We start from the raw sequence: 24,572 nt of genomic DNA, 5'->3' as shown, positions 1-24,572 counted from the left end.
GAACATGAGGAATAAGATGTTCAACGACGATCCCAGGAGACATGAAGTAATTATCAAAAGTCTTAGACGTGAACTCTCCAACGTTTATCCAATTGAATATATTTGATAAGATGGAAGGGTGGTGAGCTTTTAGCAAATGTAGCATTCCTTGTGGATAGCAAGGCGATGTGTGACCAACGCTTCATTGCATCAACCAATACTATAAAATACTTAGAATGTCTGCATTCTTGGTTGAACATGTCCACAAATGTTATCTTGAAACGTTGTAAGAATGAAATATGCTCCAGCCTTCACATGAGAAAGTGGATAATAAGAGTCATCAATTAAGTAGGTTTTGTCACGAGGCCAGGCAAGGGGGATGCAGGGGATGCGGGGCAGCTGCAGGGGCTGCTTCAGGGCAATTGCAAGGGGGCTGCTGCAGTGTACGTGCAAAGCAGCTGCAAGGGCAGCTGTGAAGTTGGCAGGAGGACTGCGTACAACCAATTTTTAAATTTCTGACAAAGATATTCATTTCCATTCTCAACATAAGTATTCAGATGAAAATTTATTGGCATGTATGGCCTTGTAAAACTTAGCAAGGTGCGAATATATATAAAACACAATATCCGCAAAAGATATGTTGAACAAGACCTAACTCGTAGAACAGTGTGGGTGGTTGCGCAATCAGCAAGACGCTCGACTTTCTTGCGGGACATCCTCAAAATAAAATTAAGAGAGTCAACGACACAATGAACTTCTCTAGACAATACACCATAGAATATGGTAGGAGGGGGAATCAGAAGAAAGTGTAATCTCATCGAGTGTATCACATGACAATAGTACTATATATTCTTCAACTTATATGTTGGAAACAGATGTTAGAGAAAAACAAACCATCCAAATGGTGAAGATAGTCACCAATAATAAAGTCAGTTGAGCTATGAAAAACGACTTGGAGAAAACATGAAAAATATAATTAGAAAACCATGTCAAAATATGCTCAAAACCGAATGAAACTTTAGTAGGAAAATGCTTTAACAAAAAATGTTGAAAAGATGCAGGAAAACAACAAGAAAACAGCGAAAATCACCGGAAAACTTGACTGAAAACTGGCCGGCAAGGAGGTTGGACTGCAGCTTTGGCAGGGCCGGACAAAGACACTAGAAACAGCCATAAATGGCCTGAAATGTGCGTGAAATGTCCTGAAGGTTTCCAGAAACGTCCAAAAAGTCCAGAAACGTGCCGGAAATGCCAGAGACGCCAAAAGGCGTAACGACATCAAAATTTTGACGTCCCGAGGTTCGTTTTCCAAATTTTATTGCAAAAAAAAACGCAATTTAGTGCTATTGGGGTCCCATGTAACCCAAAAGCGTCCAATTTAAAAACCACAACAAGTTGAAAACGTTGACCATTCATGATAGGTTTTTGGTAAATAAAATTCTCAATAGGTCAACTTGTAAACAAGAAATACGAGAAATTTTATTGAATGCCAATATTTAATACAACACAAACAAGCTTCAAATTCCACTAAATGCCTACAGTCAAAGTTGATTGAGAACATGGCAATGCCAACATCATACTTGAAAAATTAAGCAGAGAACACAGTCAAAACTGATTGACTAATCAAGAATCCGTAGTAACAAAATGTTGCATATCGGATGGGGCGGAGCCTTAGCTTGAGACTCAAAATCTATTATCTTGATAATGGAAGAATGTTATGTTTTCTATTTCAAATGTTCCCTCAATAGAAAATAGATACAAAAGCCAAAACTGGATGTGGAACATGCAACAAGGTTAACTCTGGTAAAACAACGTCATAGACGTGTATTGAATCAATGTTAAGTGTGTCCCATAAAACGTTTGAGATTTTTTGTCAGTAAATAGTGCTTCTTCAGAGTAGTACGAATTTCAACTCAAAGAAATGAGTAAAAAAAAAAAACCTTGGGATTATAGCTCACAGACATGAGTTAAAAAAAACTCAAAAATTCAAATTAAAGTCGCGATGACAACGCATCTACAAGAAACGAGGGTTGTATCGGTTTCGGAAAACGAAACTATTCAAGTATGTATCCAGAATTAGAATGGTTGTGATGTATATGGTCACAAAATAATCGATGTATAACGGAGATTCTCATGATCGCACCCAAAACAGTGGTGTACAAAAACAACCATACGAATCGATTTCTTCCCGTTAAATAATAATGTGACTCCTCCATGACCGCACAAGAAAAACGTCGACCAAGAGGGAAATTATATCTCTCTTTGGTCTCATCGGCGTTGTAAGAAGGGCTAGAAAAGAAACATGAAGAAGACTAATAGCGCCCGATAATTTATATCTATATATATATATATATGTTCAAAAGCAGCAATTTTAAGAAAAGTCTACTTGGTGGTCTGCTAAATAAACCGCATTAATTTGAGTTAGTCTCCAAATTAGTCTGCGTCTTGGTGAATTCCTTTTCAATCTTCGTACAGATGGCATAAAAATCTTTTGAGTAATATCCATCTCAGGTATGCATGTCATCACAATGGCACAATGGTTGATCGTTTTTCCTATATGAGCATGTAAATTATAGTTAGAAACTAAAACATGCAAATAAATGATTAAATAAATAAATAGGAAAAACAAAAGGAGAAAAGAGCCAAAAAAGGCCTTTGGGCTCGACAGGGCCATAGGCCCAAATTCATGGTTGGGCTGATATTTTCTAGCCTGGTCGGGCTTGAGAAAACCGGGTCGGGTAATGAATATGCAGAACCGAGTCGACATCGACAAGTCTGGCGTCTTCTAGGCTTCATTGCCGAGTAGCCGGGTCGGAGGATTCGATGACGTCAAAGCCAAGCGTAGAAGGAGATGGGTGCCCAAAGAAGAAATCTGGGTGCCCTGAGCAATTACAATTTCTGATTTTTCTTTGCCAACAACAAATTGTGGGTTCCAAGACAAATTTTCCAGCGATGCCAAGAAGGCTGCCGGAGAATGAGATTTCAGGGATATGGTTATATTTTGCTCGTGGTGGTCTCGTCGCTCATTCACTTTAGAACCAAGTGCATGATAACGTGTTGGAGGATAATGAAACGAGAATAATAACAATGTAGAAGAACATAACCGAACTTTTTATTGATTGATAATGAGGCCTGCATATAGGCATTACATACATGGTTTCCCGAGAATCAGAGATTCATATCTATAACATTAAGGCATAATCTACTTTAATAAAGAAACATAAATATACTAAGACACACACAACAGTAGAATAATAATTCTCCCAGAATATTTTCTTTTTTAAGCATTTTATTAATAACTCATGTCAGTTATTTAATGTTTGAAATCAAATTTAATGTTATCAGTTAAGTTACTTAACTAAGCAGACTACGAAACACCGACTAGTAACAAACAAGTTTCCGATAGACCGATTCCATGTCAAGGAAACTAGCAAAAATATTGGCACCAGTGACACAGATCACTCGGCCTGCTCACATAACTCATTCAAGTGTGTTGGAACGCTATGAAGCAAGGTACGATACTTATTTTCCAACAGAAATGTGATTGTACATGCTGTCCCAGATCCTCTCCAACTGGCCAGCACAAGAAAAAAAATTTAAACTCAGCCATATATGGAACAAACAGTTCTCTGATACTACACAACACTGCTGTACAAACAATTGAAAACACCATATATATGTAACAAATGTTTTCTGATGGTATTATAAACAAATCCAGTCACAAGCAAGGCACATAGGAAATACTCAACTCACTGTTCCTGTGAGTGGGAATTATCTGTGGGAGAGTGAGCATCCGAGCCGACAATCCAGTCACAAGCAAGGCACATAGGAAATACTCAACTCACTGTTCCTGTGAGTGGGAATTATCTGTGGGAGAGTGAGCTCCCGAGCCGACATTGTTCCCTGATGTGAATAAGTTTGGGTACGAGAAGTATGAGTCATCATCCATTGAAGTCAATCTCTGAGGCTGGGGATGACCAGGCTGTTCCAAAACATGATCATTGGGAAGTGGCGAGTCAAAATCCTCTTTATCCGAGTCCATAAACGAAAGATTTGATGTCTCTAATCCTTGGCCATATTCATGGACTTGAGGGGGTTCCGGAGAAGTTATAGCACCGCCAGAGTTACCATGGGAAATAATATGATCAAAATCTGGCTGTTCTTTAGTAGCTGACTGACTAGGAATGTCTTCATGAAATGGGTTTTCACAGCTACTCTCAGATACTTCTTCATTGTTTTTCTTGGTCAGCTCATTTATTCTTACCTGTGCAAGACTAGCTGCTGAGCGAGCTGCTGCTGCCGCACATTCTGCTGAATCTGCAGCAGCCTGAGCAGCAGCTAACACATCTTGCATATCTACATTGACCTCACTCTTTCTTCTTGAAAGAGAGGGTGGAGGAGGATTTGTCTGTCTCGCAGGAAATGATGCAGACGAAAGAGATGGCGGAGAGATAAATGGCAAAAACTGTACATAATCCCCATGACCAAGTGAAGCATCAGATTCCAGTTTGTTTTCCATTGCTCTTTCTTCTTCAGGCTTCACGGACGGCTCTTCGGATCGATGTCCAACGACTTCAGAGTTCTCATCAATTTCAGGGTGTGGTGGGGTTGGAAATTGTGGAGCCATCACAGGTGCTGAGGCTGTACTGTCATTGGGTCTAACTGATACTTTAGGAACTTCAGGAAATTCTAAACTGTCCAAACCATCATCAGAATCAGGCTGTTCTTTCTGAGCTTGATCAGGAGCACAGTACAATGACTCGTCATGTTTTTCTTTGGGAAGTGGCAACGTAGACCCACTGACAAACTGTGTTGGACCGTTCTAACAAAGAGATCAGATTTAAATCAGATACAGGTAAAAAGAGAAAGGGAAAATAACAAGACAAAAGTGTGGCCAGTCAGCGTTTAACTTACCAGCAGATCTTAATGTGGTTTGAAAATTTCAACTTCAGATGCGGTAGGATCCCAATCCAGTTCATGCTCTTCAGCAATTTCTTTCAAAAGTTTCAGTTTTTTCTCAGCTGAAGGAGCCCGAACAGATAGCAACTCTATCAACTGCAGTAAAAGTACAGTGTCACAACCAGAAAGTTGAAACACCTATGCAGAACGACTACAAGACAACATCAAGGAAAACCAGTATGCTAATAGAAGATCATAAACCTGACGACTGACACCACAATCTGGCATTAACTCTGTTGCAGCTGATACAAATTCTTTCCCATATTTAGATACAAATAGCATTTGAACTTGAAGCAACTCTGGCAGATCAGCACATCTTGGTGCAGCAAAACATAGACTGGATATTGCTTCTTTCAAGTCAAGAGGACACTCCCTATATCAGATCAAAACTTAGACCTTAAATTTCAGAAAAGTAGGCGAGTAACAAAATAAATGTAACTGCAAAGCCTTAAGTGATGAAAAAAGAAACTCAAGTAGCATAGCCGCCAAAAAGCAACAAAATGAGATTGGACCGAAAAGTTGATCACATGAATCCTGCATACCTCTAACAGAGATGAAAACAGATAATGAGCCAAGTGATATTAGAGATACATAGTGTTTGAGATGCTATGTTATAAAGTAATATAACAGTCCCATGCTGATTTATGACATTTCACTAGCATCTGTGATGATATGAAATCTACCTCTCTGTTGCCACAGAAGGCTGCAGAAAGTCTGTACAAGACAAAGAGCACTTGCCTAATAGGTTCCACAGATGCGTTACATGTTGATTGCTGTGGGTGTGTGAATCAATTACAATCTTCTGATTATAAGATCCAATTTATTTCCAGATATGGTGATTAAATAGGTATTACTCTTAAATTTTAACAATTTGGGAAACAAAAGAACTAGTGGAATACAGCGGTCTATCTTAAAAAAAAAAAAGGTCATTTACACAGAAAATGCTCTGTGTTGGGCAACCCTCTCAAAAACTAAGAGATGCAAACATAAATCTTAAAACTATATATATTGTTTTGTTTCTCTACCTGATCTCTTAGCAACATACAAAATATCAATGACAGAATGGAGATAGAAAACATGGAGAGAGAGCTAGTTTGCCAGCATTTCTTCTAATAAAAATCAACGACATCAACTTTTAGGTCCTTTCTCATTTTATAATGTACATTACTTTTCGGAGCTCTGGCTCTTAATTTTTAATCAGTACTTCAACATCTTAATAGCTGAAGCACCTATTATTTGACATCCTTAGTTATTTAAAATGCTTTTGGACGTTTCTGTATATTGACTACCAATTTCTCTGAGATAGAGACTGGGACTTGATAATTCATACTTTCTCCAGCCATAGTGAAAGGTTTCGTTCAAGAACACACAGAACAAGATGTGGAAAGTAACTCGGAGTGGCAAATATGAACTATATTCAAGTAAAATATATATTTCAAGGTGAACAACCAGCTTTTAAACTCTCAAACACCGAAGCGTCTCCTGACTATCATCACAGTTCACAAAATTCTAGTCACCATGGGCTTTGGCACCTCGAACAGAAATTGAAATACCCGATAATTTTCTAAGAAAACAAATTTGAATTGTTGTAAGCTTTTTTCGTCTTATTTTTGTTCTACAGGTCAAGCTCGGTAATGTCAGAGAGGAGGACAAGGGGGAGGGGTATGGTGCAGTTTTGTTTTATATATTTATTGATCTATAAGGATAAATTTCGGAACTGGGTGTTTATGATGCTTATTTATTTGCTATATGCTTCTTTGTTATTGGTACCAACAAATTGGATGGCTTCACAGAACCATCTGCATCAGAAAGTTTGAATGGCCTAAGACTGACCCCTTCAGATAATAGTTTCAAAAGTTCATTTTAAATGTTCATTTCAATCACATTTTCAACCTTTAACTACCAATTTTTCTATTTTAGATTATGTTATCATTACGGTTTCAGTAATGTGTTCCTATGACTTAATACACTGGATACAACTTAGAAGCCAAGATTATTTGCTGTTACATAACTGAACTTCTTAAAACTTCAGATGGAATTACAATCCATCAAATGCTTCATAAGAACTAGATTCTACACCATAAATGATGACTTACTGCCAAAACCAAAAAGGCCAGCACAAATAACAGACATAACAGACTAAGCCAAAGAAAACATGACTGAAACTGAACTAAACCCACAGTCCTCCTCTTGAAAGGGGATTTTGTTAATACGGCATCTTTGACATCTTAAAAGCTATTCTTCTTAGTACAATAATCAAGTAGATTTCTTCGTCACATCTAGTGAAATTCCGATTTAAGATCCAGTATTTACTCATCTCCTTTTCATATTATTATGGTGATATGCACTGAGCTTTTAAAAATTGGAAAACTAACGATGCATCCAAAGTTGCAAACCAATCTACATTTCCTCTATGGTGCTATGCAGAAGGACAACAGCAACGACTAAGCTTTTGCAGCCCAAATCATTTCAGTTTTATTGTTTATATCTGTAGAGTAATTGTCCCCTCTGCAGAGAGAACTTACATTATTGCATAATTTTCAGCTCAAAAGTTCTCTTACAGAAAGACTAAAATAGTGGTCGATCAGGTAAAGAAATCACCAGAAATACAAATCATTTAACAATTAATGAAGCAAATAGAAGAAGAAAAATAGCAGACAGAATCACAACTTTTAGAGGCTGGCTAACCTTTGTGATTCAATTATAGGAAGGCGGACAGCTATGAGCTCAGAATACAGCTCAATGATCTCCTGAGCTGCCATCATATTCTCTTCTCTAATAATATGCTCTACCTGAAACGAGCATACGAAGAAAGAAAAAGATCAATACAAAACAATTATTACTAACCCAAAACATAGAACTACATACTAGAAAAAAAAAAGAGAGCTTACCCGAATCCGAGCTGTAGCTTCCTGACCAGTCTCAAGGAGCTTGGCAATGTCTCGGCGCATCTGCTTGATCTGAATATCTCTCCTGTTCCTCAGCAGCTTTATCCGCGGAATAGTCAATTTCAGCAGAGTTTTGCTGCACACATAAAGAATCAAACTTGCATTAAATCACTGTAAAACCAAACCTGTACACAAACCAGACAAAAATTGCAAGTAATTTGGTGTCTAAGTTCTTGTACTGCTCAATAAAACACAACTAACTTAGGTACTTCAGTTGGAATTGAACTTTTCCAATCAACCCAAGTCTTAGATCTCCTATAACTCACAAACCCAGAAGTCGAAACATAAGACGAATCAAAAAAGAAAGAAAGAAGAGAGATAATGATGATGATGATGAGGATACCATTTGGCGGCTTTGAAGCCCTTGTTGAAGAAGGAATCGAGCATCGACATGGATAAGGGGGATTGGAATCGCTAAGAATTAGCTATCTCAGAATGGGGTTTGTATGTTTGTGATGAGAGAGGGTATTGAATTACAGTATGATGATTGATGAGGACTGAGGAGGGTAAGCTGCTACGTAAACACAGACGGAGAGATGCGACGCGTCGTTAAAGACTTGTAGGTGTATTTAGTTTTCTTAACAGAGAAGGAGAGTATTCCTTGTTGTGTGTTTGCGCGGGCGGTCACTGCTCTCTTGTAATGCCCGGTTACTTATTTTACAACTCCTCGTTGCACCAAAAATGCTAGAAAATCAAAGACATCTCCTACTGAATGCACAACTTGATACAAAACCTTAATTCAATACGAAAAAACCCTGACAGAGAATAAGAGCTTGATGTGTGTATTCCATATAAAACTATATGTCATCTGTCTATAAAAACATACAACTACAATACACAAACCTACCTTCGGTGAGATTTGAACAAATTTCTTATAAACCCAACAAATTTTTTACACCCACATAATTACTCACTACATCTAGCCATTTTTCAATTATACCCTTCTACAAGAAAACCCAGCAAATCACCCCTTGATTCTTTTTTTTTATCAAACCCAGCAGATATCATACTACTGACAAAGCCACGACGGAGAATTGTGAAAGAGGTAACAGGGCATATATAGGTGAAAAGAGGTGGAGAATTGGGCATGCTTAGTTGTAATGACGGGGGTTGCGGTTGCAGTTGCGGTTGTAATTGCTGGCGTTGTATTAAAGTTTTAATGTGGCTAGCTAACTGGTGAATTGGTGACTAGAGGCTGCAGTGAGATTTGATTTATGTAGGGAATTTCGGTAGTGGGAATTCAAGGGTTGGCATTCTCTTAATATCAATTCCACCTCTCTTAATTCATGAAAGAAGTTGTTTTAATCGATAGTCAGTCAAACAAAAAACCTACGTGTGTTGGAAACTGAAGCAAAGCACCGTAGAGCTTCATTAATTACTCATTCTTAGCCGAAGAAAGGGAAGAGGATGTAGATGGGTTTCAGAGGAGGGTAATTTGGACAGTTTAGCTGAGTTTATTCATATATTTTAAATATATAAAAAAAAATTTAGGTTTACCTAGAAGTTTGTTAGGCACATTTAACAGTACCCTTTGAACAAATAAGGACGCAAGGCCATACGTAGTGTATTACGGGCTGATCCTTCCTCCTGCTCGTTCGGACCTAATGGTTTGTATTGGGGCCTAGGTAAATTTACTATTAAACTGCATCACAATTTCTTTTACAAAATGTTATAGCTCATTCTTGCACTGAGCTATTACGGAAATATTGGCAGCAAAATCTTTCCTCCTGAAATTAAGGTATTTTCTTGACAGTTAATTCGTGCCAAATTTTCTACTTGAGATAATATCTTTACCAGACAGTTCATTAATCGCAATTCTCCTACGTGTAATTCATGTTTAGAGACTTTATACCACTTATTCTTACATTGTGATTATACAAAACAGGTTTGGTCTAATTTATGACCTCAGTTGCCGATTTCTTTTGACAACTCGTTTCTGATTGGCTGGAGTGGCTAGCTTTTTCTACTAATTTTTTGTGGTCACTGCTTACTTCTTATGGAAAGATTGGAATGATCTCGTATTTATTTAAACCTTTTAAGCTTAATATATTATCATTTATTTAGCTAAATCTATTCTCAAATCTTATATTTCACTTAATGGGACTATCTCTGTTAATTGAAAGAATCCTGATCTGATTAGATGGATGCCTAATCTTCAAAATTTTCTTAAACTTAATTTTAATGGTTCAGTTTTAGTTGATACTCGTATTGCATATGCTTTTGTATTTAGACAACATGATGGACTTCCGGTGTTTCCTCATAGTGATACTCTCATTGCTGAGTTTTAAACGACAACAAACGTGACCCGTAAACTAACTATATCGATATTGTCATAACTTAGTCATCTCACATGTGTTGGGTTTTAATCACAAAATGTTTTAGTACAATTACGTATTATTCACCCACTTATTGACTTATACGTTATATTTTATTTATCACTTTTCAGACGTGGAATCTCTTATCTCTAACACTGTGGTTCTATCTTTAAGAGCACGCTGCTTTGCTCTATGGTTTCCATAAGTTACATGTTGAAGGAGATTCTAAGACTCTAATTGATAGTATCAATCAACATATTCAAATCTCCTGGAAAATCAAGACTATTGTCACAGATATTCAGTGTATGGCTGCTTCTTTTTCGTCTATCACATTCCACCATGTCAAGAAGGAAGCTAATTTTATAGCAGATATCTAAAGTTGCTCATTCCGGTCTCGAACTTGGAATCAGTCTCTTCGTTTTTTGCTGTGTTGCATTCTTTTTATTGTGATTTACTTCCAGTAAGATGTATTAGAGAGTTTTGTTTGTAATTTTTTCTGTTTTCGAAAAAAAAAATTCTGTTCCACAAATAAATAAATTTTTGAGTTGGAATTTAAACATTGGACATGAGTCACATGACACACTAAACAAGAATTATGTAAGAGGTGACATGTCGCTTGGTATTTTACTAAAAAAGAAGAAGAAATTGAAAACTGTTAAACCCCGTCTCTCTCACGCTCTCATATTCGAGAACAAACGCCGAAGGACAAAGCCCAGTTTCTGCAAACTGCGGAGAACTAACAGTTACCAAGAGCGGAAGCTGGGTGAGATTTTGCGATCGTTTGCAGGGAACATGTAAGATTCTGACTTCCAATTTGCATTCACTATGAAATGGTTTAGCAGACTTCACAACAGTTGGAATAGGGGCACTACGAAACCCCTTTTTCCTTGTTCCTTTTTTTTTCTCTCCCAGAAGACGAAGTAGACACCGCGCGCTTTACTGTCTCTACCGCCGAACTGGTGATACTTTCAGAACTTTTTCCTCTACTTGGTTTGTGTTCTCCGATTGACTTATGCAACTGGGTAATTTTAGAGTGATACAAAATCTGTTTAATTTTCCCGTCAATTATGTTCCTATTCTGGAATTATTATACACATGTATTGAAGGGTCTTTGAATTAGCGTCAGATTGTATAGTTTGAACTCTTTCATCAATTTACTTAACCTCTAACCTGTGCTTGTGTCAGTGAACCACTGAACCACAAGAAGTTATAAGATGAGTAATCCAGCTCATGATGTTCATGAAGAAGAAGAAGATGATGACCAAGGGGAGGTTTACATTGATGAGGCTGACATCATTAATGAAGTCGACGTCGACGAGGAAGGTTCTCAGCTGTTGTATCTCTCTGTTTAGATTATGTATACTGATTTTATGGGTAGGACTTACAACATTTGAGTTCTCAATCATGTGTTGTTGTGCTGCAGATCTTCCTGATGCAGGCGACGAAGTTGTTGGTACATTATCTTTGGCATACAGTTTGTTATGTAGGATCCTTTTCTTCTCCTTTAGCTCGTATCAATTTGATAATTTGGCTTTGCTCTTATTCGTTGTAATTAGATGAGGCTGATGATTCCATGCATATATTCACTGGTCATACAGGTAAGAGTTTGTCTTGCTGTGTTTACACCATTTAATGCTCCGTACTTGTTTGTTGTTATACGCAAATGCATTTTTGATTATTACAGTATTATCGGTTGTAATTTTATAATAGCTAGACTAAACTGCTAATTTCAATTGGAAAGTTTTTATAGATAGAGTTTAGATTTTTAATTAGTTACTACAAAGGATAGCCAAGGTTTGGTCTGCCCATGTTAAGGTCGCATTTCCTTGGATTTGTGAAGTGAGGAACAATTGCTCACAAGAAAAGGTGGGAAGAAACAAAATGTTTTTATGAATTATACAAGTACATATACCTCACAGCTAACAAGCAGTCTACTGGGAAAAGTGGAGAAAGAATAAAGATATCTAAATGACCAGATACCATATCCCTATAGTTTTTTGTATCTCAATTATCATTTGATTACATCCGATTTATATGATAAAAGATCAACCTTAAGTGACAACTGCCTTTCAATCTTCATAAATAAGTGAAAAAATATTCAAAAGAAGTCGAATTGCATAATGATGCCCAGCATCCTACTCATACATATCTTTATTTCATCTATACAGCCATTCATACAAGAACTCTATGAAGGGAAGTGGGAATATTATTTGTTACTCTATTGATATTGAAATGTCGTGCAAAATTACATTAGAATGGAGTGTCTCGTTCTATTCTCCCCAGTTGATTTTTTTTTGTATTTAGGTTCTGGACGTTTGGTGTTGTTCCATTTCTCAATCATATTTGTTGTGGTATATAATTGGAAAGCAATATATCATTTAATTAACGTTTAATGCTTTCCAGCTTAATTTTAGCTATGTCATGTCTTGCCTATTTAAGAATATCAAGTGTAGTATCTTTCTTCCTTCTCTTTGGACAGGTGAACTTTATACTGTTGGTTGCAGTCCAACAGATCCAGTGTTAGTTGCTACAGGGGGCGGAGATGACAGAGGGTTTATTTGGAAGATTGGACAAGGAGATTAGGCTTCTGAGCTCCAAGGTATGCGCATGTCAGGAAAGCTATATATGCTATCTACTTTGGTGTCTGTACATTACTACTTATGTCTGATGTAGTGCTTTCTGAACCCAATTTCACCTTAAAAATCTAGCTCCAACAGTTGTGGAATATTTATTTGTTAAAATTTCTGTTCACTTTTCTTCATTCTAACTTGTTGTGAGTGACTCTACAGGCCATAAGGATTCTGTTTCCAGTTTAGCATTTAGTACTGATGGACAGTTGCTTGCATGTGGAAGCTTGGATGGATATATCCAAATCTGGGATACAACATCAGCTAATCTGAAAAGCACACTTGAAGGTCTGGAGGGCATTGAGGTAGTTTCTTGGGCAGTATTTCGTACTACTGCTATGCTGTAGGTTACCTGAAATTTATCATGGACCATGTGACTTCTCAGTGGGTCAGGTGGCATCCTAGAGGGGCATCTTGTCTTGGCTGGTTCGGAGGACTCAGTTTGGATGTGGAATGGCGACAAAGGTTCCTATCTTCAATTGTTTTCAGGGCATGGTGGTACCGTGACTTGTGGTGATTTTACCCCTGATGGTATGAAACTATTCTTCATCTGGCACTGTGGACTTTCCGCTCATTGTCTCGGACTTCATTTTCTGAAAGTAGTATTATTTTGTTTCACAATTGGTTTCAATTCTTACTTTCATTCGGTGGTTGCTTCAGGTAAAACTATCTGCACTGGTTCTAATGATGCTTTGAGAATATGGAACCCAAAAAGTGGCGAGAACATTCATGTGGTACAAGGTACAAATTCAAATTATTTGATGAATTCTCTGTATTCCTTGAACTTAAAGTAGTTGTTATTTTGGAGCGTAAATAGGTAATTTGAATTCAAATTCTGTCTATTTTTCTTTCTTATTGAGATCTGGAATTGCTGTTAAACTATTTATATACAGTCTAGGATGATGTGAAGATGATTGATCTTTCAGTCGACCAATGGCAATTTCTTCACACAATCACTTCATTGAGAAGCTTATAGTTCCATTCCTGATAATTTGGAACAGAATAACCTCTTCAAAATCAAATAGGAGAATGATACATGTGGTTGGCTGGTAATAGATGCAAAAAGAAACACATTTGTTTCTCAGCTATGATGTGCTCAGGCTTTCAACTCCAACTTAAAACTTTTATTGGATATGAAAACTGGTTTTTATGAGTGTCAATACTTAATTTAGGGTGGAGGGTCATACATCCTTCCTCTCATCAATTTAAAGATCGATATTCATCTGATTTCTGCGTTTACTTCTCCTGTAGTTCAAATCTTCCCAGTGTATCTTTCCGAGTTGATTCCTGGTTCTGAGCATAATTGTTTATTTTGAGGAATTTAACACATTTTGTTTTCTAGGTCATCCTTACCATACTGCAGGGTTGACATGCTTGGCATTAAGCCCTGATTCTACTCTAGCTATAACTGGTTCGGAAGATGGCTCTGTCCATATTGTAAATTTAACAACTGGAAAGGTGTACTCTTTTTGTTCCAGTATTATTGGAAGGTACCTAGCTCCCTGGTTTCTCATTTTTTAACATTGGGCCTTTACTTTTTCCCATCAACAGGTTGTTAGTTCCCTGCTTTCACATTCAGATTCGGTCGAATGTATCGGACTTGCACCGAGGTACAATAACCTTTCAGCCTCACACACTAATGCTGCTGCAAACTTTTTGTTTAGTAGTGAAAAGTCTTGTCTACTGTTTCTCTGATTATTCTGAGTTGTATTGATCATCACTTGTTATTCTAGTCATGTATGAGAGACTTGCCTTTCTGATGAAACTACGAGTAGTTTTTGGATATCTGCGAGCTGTATCTCTTAACTATTAACTGATTTTGTGTTCATGCCTTAATAATTGTGTATGTAGTCTCCCTTGGGCTGCAACAGGAGGTATGGATAACAAGCTTATCATCTGGGATTTGCAACATTCATTGCCCCGTTCTACATGTGACCATGAGGTTTGTGAGGGTTTCATCTCTAAATTATTTGATTTGATTAAATATGATTTTTTTTTATTATCTAAATTAATATCACTAGCGTGTTTACTTCCTTCAAATGTTATTTATTCGGGGTCGTACTTCAGATTTAATGGAAGAATTCATCCTTGTATGCCAGGATGGGGTAACATGCTTGACCTGGCTTGGGGTATCTAGGTACCTGGCAACCGGTTGCGCAGATGGGAAGGTCCGAATATGGGACAGCCTCTCTGGTGATTGTGTAAGAACCTTCAATGGGCATAGCGAACCCATTCAGTCTCTCTCTGTATCTGCCAACAAGGACTTCCTTGTTTCAGTATCTACTGATGGAACTGCCCGAGCTTTTGAGATACCAGAATATAAGTAAGCAATATACCCTTTATAGTCTGCAACACAGATGGTCTTGGAGTTATATAGTACTTCTTTGTATTATGGTTTTTGCAAGATGGTAGTTTCATCTTTTTTTTCCTATGTGCAATCTAGGATCTGTATCATAACACCCTACAATATTGTTATAAAATTGGATTTTCTATATACCATCCAATCCAAGTGATTCCTCTCTCAGCCTGATTCTGCGCAACTTAAGAGATTCATGTGGGGTGTCTGTCGCCTGCAGTCACATTCAAATTTTGCTCTACTATCTTGCTTTCCTTCCATGTATCCTAGACTGAAACTCTGCCTCCTCTCTCCATGGACAACAGACCCAGCAGCAGCAATTCCTTAGCTGCTTTTGCTCCTGATAATAGAAGTGGTGGAGGTTGAGAGGTGAAAGATGATGGAGAGAGATCAAAGGGCCGCCGCAAAGGAGGAGGGTGATGTGGAGGTGGTGGGGGCAACTCTGGCAAAGATAGTTGATGCACTCGGCAGATTTTGGACACGTATATTGAGCCATATGGCATCTGACTTGAATCTGGATATGCGGAGTGATAAATTTGTGAAGGTTCATGATCTTTTGAATCTGAACTTGAAGACATTTGCTAATACTCCAATGAGAATACGGGGGCTGACAGAAGGGGAAAATAAGCAGCGTTTCAGCCTCGTGAAGAAAGGAACTTCTGATAGTTGAAACTGTGAGATTATTAAAACCAATATTTTCATTTGAAGAAGTTCCGGTGTGCGTGCATGAGACTTGCAGGAGAACTTTGGATTCGATATTATAGTCTGGTCTCAAGTGCATGACAAGTTTGCATTGCCAACAGATGGAAATGATCAGTGGTATGAGACGAGATGTTAAGAGTTTGATCTTTCTTGATATCAGAAAAAATTTAGCTGAGAAGAATTTAGTTCTACATAGGTAACAAGGTGATCCCCGAGTCCTGACTGAAGGCTTGGATGGTGTTGAACTGTTGGTCCAGTCAAGTGCTTAGGGAAAATAGAATAGTTGGCTGGTAGAAAGCCTATAGCTTTTTGATCGAACTTGAACAATCAATTGTTTTTAGGGGAATGAATTTACTTAATCAGATTCGACAACCAGGGGGGTGAGAGCATACTGTCGAGCTATCTTTAACCCTTCCAACCCAGAAGTGCCATCAGCAAGTTGAAACGAAGCATCAACGTTCAACTTAAACATACCCACCAATGGTTTCTGCCAAGGAATTCGAACACGTAACTGTGTTCTAGGAACCAAAGAGGAGGAATTTGCTTGCTATTATCTTGAACAGTCGATTATATTCTATCAACCCTTTAATTGGCTTTTCTTCTTTCAGGCTTGTTTTCCTTGGTTACAGGCTAGCTAATAAGAGCTGCAGATTTCCAATAAAGCAAACAAACAGTGGCTATTTTTTTATCTTGTATGTTTTTCAATGAGACTGAACTCGTGCAGCTATGGTTATGAGATTCGTGTACCGCCGTACCGGTACTCCAATGTACCCATTCATCAAAATACTCCTTAGTTGGTTATATATTTTGTTAAATTAAGCTAGAACTACTTAATCGAACTCAGTTTTTTTTTTAGTGTATCGATATATCAATGTACCGCAGATATTTTTTATGGAGTCTACACATTCAATTAATCGTCTCTATTACAATCTATAAGTTGGGTACGAAACTATGATACTGACAGATCAGATGTGCATGACAATTTTCATCGTAATCAAGACTCTTTTTAATATCAAACTTGAATCCCATGAAGAAGAACTAGGAAAGCCGCACACTTTGTGATAGTTATCGATCGATCATCTTCCATTGTCACAGACCCACAGATGTAGTGACCACAATGGGCTACAGGAGATGGATAGAAGAAGTTCATTGAAGTCCCAGGTCTGTCGACCTTCACGTTTACGGCAGACCTTATTTATTTTCCACCTATGATTATGAGTCGATCTTATTGTATGTATGTGCATGAACACGTGAACTCCCTCTTCCCCTCAAATTTTAGAGTTAATTGGCTCATTCAAACTTTCAAAGTTAAAAGCCTCGTTCAATGCAACCTCTTTTATCACTTAATGTTCATGCCCCTACATTGAATTCATTATATAGCTAGCAAATCTCTGCATGCTAGTACGTTCCTCGTTCTTTGAATGATAGCTTTTTTTTTTGCTTTGCGAATAGGGACATGGCTACCAATAAGTTACTTACTGGAGCATATAATATGGATGAAAAGAGGGGATTGTCCATAGTGTTCAATACAGAGATCGAAATATTTGCAAAATGTGGAAGTATACTTATTTGAGATCAAGTCAAGTTAACTTTAGCATGTAGTTAGTCTTCTAATCTAATATATTCATGTATCAATACATTACTGTACCGCAATCTTCGTTTCGTTAATTAGTCTTCACCGAAAAGACATTTAGCCGGAAATATCGACAATAAGAGGAACTTCTTTTTTCACTGATATGCATAGATAAGTTAGACTCGATATCTCATCATATCATAATTTATCTCATGTAACTACAACACATTAAGGTACTCCAATGTAGCACTTATAATAGTCTAGAAGGGAGTTAATTATCTAGTTTAAAACTCCAAGTGAACACCCACGAATCATGATGAAATATATGTAGTACGTAACGACTCCTCCAGATGAAACGAGTAAGACTAGTTTAACTTCGAAATACAAATCTAATGATCACTCATTTGAGCCCACCACTCCACTAGACAATGTATTCGATTCATACAATTTGAATTATTCATTTTTCAAAGATCATCTATTCAAAAGTTCAAACGTACAATCCAAAGTTGTTCAAAACCGAAAATTTATAATGAAGGATGGGGTGAAATTAATTTGTTGTTGTTGAAGTCACTTTGTCCATCAGAAATATATTGAATTTGACATGGACTTTATGATCCTAAAATTAATTGCATACATGACATGCCATAACATGTGATACTTGAAATTTGAAAATGGCCGTGGATCATGTGAAGTGCGCCAGTCTGATGTGTAGTCTGTAGCTTTCTCATTAATGTTGATCAAAAACCCCACTCCATTTACATCTGGGTCTTCTATTTATACTGCAGCCCAACTATTCCTTTTCACTTCTTCTTCTACTTCTTCTTACTGCCACATACACATATAGCTGCTGACCAGCTCCTTCTCTAACTTTTATTTCTTCACTATCCTTTCTTATTTCCAACCGCTGAGTTTCTCAAACTCTTACTTTGAGTGACTCTCTGCCAGCTAATATTCTAGCTAGCTAACCAAAGAAGCAGGAAGAATATGAAGAACTTGTTACCTCTTGGAGTAGCCAACACAAGTCTCCTACTTGTGATTTTCTCCATTCTAATTTTGACAGGCACAAGCCTACGAGTAACGCCTCATCCTTGTATGTCCACTATATGATAATTGCTCATGAGTATATAGTTATCGTGGTCGTGTCTGTGCATGCTCATATTATTAATTGTCTTTCTCGTTTTCGTATCTCAGCAGATCTTCAAAGAAAAGTCACTTCTACGTATAATAGAGATGATGTTCGAACGTATCTTGAGGTTTGTTTCTCTTGAAAATTTGAGTTATATAACCATAAAAATTTGTAGACATAATTTGTTCCCTAGCAACGATAAATTAGATAGATTTTAGTAAGACTAGCTTAGTATTGCATGCATGAGTTTTGATTATTGTATTTGCACAGAAAGGAGGAAAGAAAGAAGTAGGAACAAAGATGGAAATGGAACTATACCCGACCAGAACCGGGTCGAGCTTGCCGGACTGCTCGCACGCCTGCGGGCCTTGCTTCCCATGCAAAAGGGTGATGGTGAGTTTCAGCAAGTGCTCCAGTACTTCGGAGTCGTGCCCGATTGTCTACAGATGCATTTGCAAAGGCAAATACTACCACGTCCCTGGCCTCTAAACTGAACCGGTCACTCTAACTGTTTCTGGGTTTTCTTGTCGTTGGTTGTTAATTGGGATCAATTTGTAGTTTAGGGGGGAAAAGATTAATTGAAGAGTTTGTAGGAGAGATCGGTCGAGTTTGTATATGGCAGAATGATCCTTTTTTTTTTTGCTATTCCAATTTAGTTAAAATTGATTGATTAGTGTATTTGAGTTCTTGTGGCTTTGATACTATCATGTTCGTCGGACACTGGTGCCGTTACTTCTATGAAATGAGAGACGGGGGAATCTGTGTTAATTGAATGCTTGTATAAAGAAGCCATGCATATCATCACGATCGAGTTGTATATGGCATGCATGTCATGCATTTATACTTGAGAACTCTAGAAGCGAAGTGATGATGAGACGATGAGAGTTATTTTTTTTTAATAACTGAATGAGACGAATTCATTGATCAAAGATCATTACAAGTCATAATCTCCTCTACATGCGGAGGAAAGACAGTAATAGCATCCAAAGACATTCTATGATTTCTATTTGACTAGCTAACTTAACTAAACTATTAGCGATCGAATTAGCCGTACGCTTTACAAAACTCAATCTAGCACTAGCTAAATTCGAACTCCATTTCAGATCAGAAATAAGAATACTTCCAGTATGAATCGCGCTTCTGATAGCTTGATTTCTAGGCCTTAAAAGTTTTATTAAGTAAAAAAAAGGTCTAAAGAGGCAAAGTATAATTGGTTAACAATATCAAACACAACATCCTTTACATGCATGATCCTAGAAAATACGATAGAACACAGCAGGATGGTCATCAGGGCATGGTGCCTTAATTAATTGGTGTACATAGGTTGGATAGTGGAAGAGAAACATGTACCAAATCTTCCTCTAAGGAAGATGATTTTGAAGGAAAACCTAGTATGAAATGAACGTGTGAAAAATTGCTGCCGATTTGGGTTTGGTGGTTAGACAAACATTGTGCAATTGTGCTACCTCGTTACAATATCATCAATAAACATGCTTTGGGCCTCGGCTAACATATTAAAATTTTCTTTATTTCTAAAAGAGCCAATGCTGAGTGCCATCTTCCCTCGGATGAAGGGAAAACCATGGAGCCTCCGGTGGGCTGCATTGCCAAGTCCTTGGTTTTGTCCTCCATACATTACCCTTTCATAAATTCTCAATTTGCTTCATGTTTAATGGTTCACGAGGTCAGTACGCTGATGCCCTCCACTTGTTCGATAAAATGTCTCAACCAAGACCCAGACCCAGACCCAGGTAGAGAATGAGCCTCTTCCACCAACGGGGTGAAGCTCCTCAACATGACTTGGTTGATGTTCAATAGGTACTTCGAACTTATTGCTTGGTGTAAACATATCTCCTTTTCGTTTGATTTTGTTTAACATACAAGGATGAAGATGCTCCTTTAAATTGCAACTGACCCAATTCTCTTTTTTAATGGGAGTGAGAGACCTGGTCTAAGATGGCGGATCATTTTTTGTTTCATTTGATTGAGGGCGGTGGATATCTCTGTCAAACACATACATAGCAGAATTTCGTAGAAGAAAAATAATGTTAGCGTGTTAGACTTTCTGTGAGAAATTTTTCCCCAGCAAAAGAATAATAGCATATGAACTGAACTCGGACATTGTATAGTTTGGAAGTCGGTGAGAATAATGTGTCGTTTCATGCTTTTATACTACCATTCATTTTTGTATTTTTGTTTTGTTTTATGGTCTGTCCCATTACAATTTTCACTTGTGAAATAGGTACAAGTCTTCAAGGAGCTTCACAGGGGTCTAAATAGAGAAGATTTCCAATGGCTTTGGTGACCACTAGGAAGACATCTTCATCGTCATCTTTTTCTTCTTGTTCCTTAAACCCACAACGGAGTGAATGGACATATGATGTATTTCTAAGTTTCAGAGGTGAGGATACCCACAGAGGTTTTACTGATCATTTATTCGTTGCTTTGGAACGAGAAGGAGTATACACATTCAGGGATGATGAAGAACTTGAGAGAGGGAAACCCATTTCAACAATGCTCTTGCAAGGAATACAAGAATCAAGGATAGCTGTTGTGGTTTTCTCTCGAAACTATGCTTCTTCCCGGTGGGCTTGGATGAGCTTGGTAAGATTGTTGAGTGCATGAAAGAGATGGGACAGACAGTGCTTCCAATTTTCTATGATGTACATCCGTCAGAGGTACGGAATCAGACAGGAGCATTTGAGAAAGCATTTGATGACCATGAAAATGGGTTCAAGAATAAATTGGAGAAGGTGGAAAGGTGGAGAGCTACATCAACCGAAGTGGCCAATCTCTCTGGATTCCATTTACAAAATAGGTACATAACATCTATCATGAGTTAATTGATCAATAATATAATAACAATTCCATTGTAGTCTCCTTTAATTGGTACTCATTTTATTTGAACAATTGCGGATTTCTCCAATTTTATTAATTCAAACTTGAAAGTAGGTTTCTTACAATCATGTTATTCATATATCTTCAAGTTTCAACTACTGTATGTGTTACATCATGACAATTTTTTTTCACTTTATAATTTAACTGTAATGTTCGCTCAAAATAGATATTTTTAAGTGCAAAAGTGTTGCCACTTGATTCCTTATTTTTATTATTCACTTGATTCTCTGGGCATCAGTAAACTGATTGAGAAACTTAAAAGCTGCCAATTTGTATACTGAGCAATCAATCTAACCATAAAGAAAGGGAATTATTAGGTTCTTTCATTTTCCATCTCTCCCGTTCATAAAACTTGAAAGATTTGGCTATGACGTCCTCATAAGCACCTCCATAAACCTTAGTTTAAGTCTGTATTCTGATTATCAATGGTATGGATTTTAGCTTCATTTTTTGTTAACTTATCTCATTCCAAATTAATCAATCAATATTGAACATGTTTGCAGCTATGAGTCGGAATTCATCCAGCATATTGTTAAGAAGATACAAAGTGATTTGGACAAAAACCTTTCAATTTTTTCAAAAGACCTTGTAGGAATTGGCCCTCGTGTTGAAGAAATTATGGAATTATCTTTAAATATTGAAGAAGAGAATGATGTTGCCTTTATAGAGATATGGGGGATGGGTGGGATTGGTAAGACCACTCTTGCAAGAGCTTTTATGAAAAGGTCGGCAATCAATTTCAAGCTTCAAGCTATCTTAACAATGTTAGGGAGGTGTCATCCACAAGTGATGGTCTAGTTTCTTTACAAGAAAATCTCCTTTGTGATGTCCAGATGAAAAGTTTTACAAGTAAAAGGGATGTTTAAATGGGAATTAGTATGATTCAACGTAGATTATGCCACAAAAAGGTTCTCATCATTCTTGATGATGTTGATAAATTAGGACGACTGTGGACATTAGCAGGAAGCAATAATTGGTTTCGTCGAGGAAGCAGGATCATTATAACAACAAGAGACGAATAGTTGTTGATTGCTCATGGAGTGGAGAAAAGATATACAGCCAGAGAATTAAGACACGATGAAGCCCTTAAGCTTGTAGTTGGAAAGTCTTCAAGGATAACCACCCACCAACAGATTATATGGAAGTATCCCAAGACTTTGTAACTTATGCTAAATGCCTTCCTCTAGCCATTGAAGTTGTTGGACCATTTCTGATTGGTAAAAGCATCATTGAATGGAAAAGTTCTTTGAGCAGGCTAAGACGCAATCTCGAGAAAGAAATTATGCATGTACTTCTGATGGGCTTTGATGAATTGCATGAAAAAGAGCAACATATTTTTTTTGGATCTTGCATGTTTCTTCAAAGGGGAGGATAGAGATCATGTGACAGAGATATTAGAGAGTTTTGGTTTTGACCTGGTAATTAGTATAGGTAATCTCATTCATAAATCTCTAATCACAGTAATAGGGAAAACATTGTCGATGCATGATTTGCTTCAGGAAATGGGTTGGGAAATCGTTCGTCCGGAATGTGCCAAACAGCCTGGGAAGCGCAGTAGATTGTGGCATCACGATGATGTGCTTGATGTCATGAAGTATGATGAGGTACAACTAGATGATTTGAGTGAAATGTTTTAACTCGAGAGATTCTATCATTACATTGAAAAATTTCTAGATAATCAATTTTTATGTAACATGTTAGTAATTCTAAATCTGTCATTATATCTATAATCCTTTAATGCATAGTATTCTGGGTAAGCAGGGAACAGATGCAGTTGAAGGGATGGTCCTAAAATTTTCTGAGGAAGAAAATGTAGAATTGAAGAACGAAGCATTGTTGATGATGATGAAAAGGCTTAGATTTCTTAGAATTTCAAATGTGCTTCTTCCTCAAGGGCTCAAATATCTATCTACTGAGCTACAGTATATTGAATGGCATGGATATCCCTCAACGCTTTTGCCACAAGGTTTCCCCTCTAGTAAGCTTGCTGAACTCAACATGCATTGCATCCTCATTACACATCTCTGGAAAGGAGTCAAGGTAATTATTTTCTCTATAGTGAGAGGGTTATCCAATATAAATATTAGAGCTTACTATTTTTTAATCTTAATCTTGTAACAAGCTTTAGACATGTTAAAGTCTATTGATCTCAGTGACTCCTGAAAGCTTGATTGAGACTCCAAATTTTACCGGAGTCCCAAATTTTGAGATCTTGATTTTTAAAGGTTGCAAAAGGTTATCAAAGGTTCACCCATCCTTTGCTACTCTCAGAAGACTTTAAATTGAAGAATTGTAAGAGTTTAAAGAGCATTTCACAGAACATTAGCTTGGAATCTCTTGAAACTTTTATTCTTTCTGGCTGTGCACAACTCAAGACTTTCCCAGAGATTGTAGGGGACATGGAATGCTTGTCAAAGCTTTATTTAGATGTGACTGCTATAAAAGAGCTGCCATTGTCAAAATTGTCTTGGTGGACTGACTTTGTTGGAACTAAGCAATTGCAAAAGTCTCTTGAGACTTCCAGATGCCATTTTCAGTTTGACTTGGCTTAAGACTCATTTTATCAGGCTGCTCGCAGCTTCATCATATCCCCGATAGTCTTGTGGGTCTAGAATGTCTTGAAGAACTTGATGTAAGTAGAACTGCTATAAAACAGATGCCATTGTTCATCATGTATCTGAAGAACCTCAAAGTGTTATCCTACTCTGGGTGTACAAATCTGCTATCAAAATCTGTTACCCGTCCAGCAGTATATCCAAGACTGAGCTTGTTGTTACCATCAGCATTTTCAGGTTTATGTTATTGAACTGATTTAGACTTAAGTTACTGCAACTTAGTTGATGGAGCAATCCCTGATAATGTGGATCACCTTTCTTTGAAAAATATGTTTATGAGGGGAAACAATTTTACGAGTGTGCCTAAAAGCATCTGTAGGCTTGATAAGCTTATACAATTGTCTGTGAAAGACTCTAGAAGATTGCAGGCTCTGCCAGAACTAGCAACAAGTATGATGTTTGTTTGGGCAGAAGGTTGTACCTCACTGAGAAGTGATTGATGATTTCTCGATTACTCGACATCAATATTTAACC

The 24,572-nt window shown here is 37.4% G+C and overlaps 2 protein-coding genes and 2 pseudogenes across 3 annotated transcripts; 3 read left to right on the top strand and 1 right to left on the bottom strand.

Moving 5' to 3' along the window:
• Nucleotides 1–3,483: 3,483 nt before the first annotated feature.
• LOC126785063 (uncharacterized) lies at nucleotides 3,484–8,455 on the bottom strand. Its single transcript, XM_050510649.1, is given in 6 exon segments — nucleotides 3,484–4,801; nucleotides 4,894–5,034; nucleotides 5,140–5,311; nucleotides 7,627–7,730; nucleotides 7,830–7,962; nucleotides 8,230–8,455. Coding segments are annotated over 6 exon segments (1,581 nt in total). The 5' UTR covers nucleotides 8,280–8,455; the 3' UTR covers nucleotides 3,484–3,820.
• A 2,429-nt stretch (nucleotides 8,456–10,884) lies between these two features.
• Nucleotides 10,885–16,542, top strand: LOC126785068 (uncharacterized; annotated as a pseudogene).
• Nucleotides 16,543–18,357: 1,815 nt separating this feature from the next.
• LOC126785071 (protein EPIDERMAL PATTERNING FACTOR 2) lies at nucleotides 18,358–19,160 on the top strand. Of its 2 annotated transcripts, none has more exons than XM_050510659.1 (3): nucleotides 18,358–18,549; nucleotides 18,654–18,712; nucleotides 18,856–19,160. In XM_050510659.1, exons 1-3 carry the CDS (start codon nucleotides 18,444–18,446, stop codon nucleotides 19,072–19,074), a joined length of 384 nt encoding a protein of 127 aa, XP_050366616.1. In that variant the 5' UTR covers nucleotides 18,358–18,443; the 3' UTR covers nucleotides 19,075–19,160. The 2 variants fall into 2 exon arrangements, with proteins under 2 accessions (XP_050366616.1, XP_050366615.1); XM_050510658.1 differs by having other exon boundaries at nucleotides 18,651–18,712.
• A 1,049-nt stretch (nucleotides 19,161–20,209) lies between these two features.
• On the top strand, nucleotides 20,210–24,248 carry LOC126783945 (disease resistance protein RPV1-like; annotated as a pseudogene).
• Nucleotides 24,249–24,572: the final 324 nt, after the last annotated feature.

Source organism: Argentina anserina, chromosome 2, assembly GCF_933775445.1.
Source record: "Argentina anserina chromosome 2, drPotAnse1.1, whole genome shotgun sequence".
NCBI classification, from domain to species: Eukaryota; Viridiplantae; Streptophyta; class Magnoliopsida; order Rosales; family Rosaceae; genus Argentina; species Argentina anserina.
Note: the sequence above shows the minus strand (reverse complement) of the source record. Positions and strands in the feature narration are given on the sequence as shown.

Coding starts and splice junctions, on each gene's coding strand:
- LOC126785071 (XM_050510658.1), top strand. CDS start 18,444: ATGAAGAACTTGTTACCTCTTGGAGTAGCCAACACAAGTCTCCTACTT. Junction 18,550..18,650: donor ACGAGTAACGCCTCATCCTT/GTATGTCCACTA, acceptor TTCGTATCTCAG/CAGATCTTCAAAGAAAAGTC. Junction 18,713..18,855: donor ATGTTCGAACGTATCTTGAG/GTTTGTTTCTCT, acceptor GTATTTGCACAG/AAAGGAGGAAAGAAAGAAGT.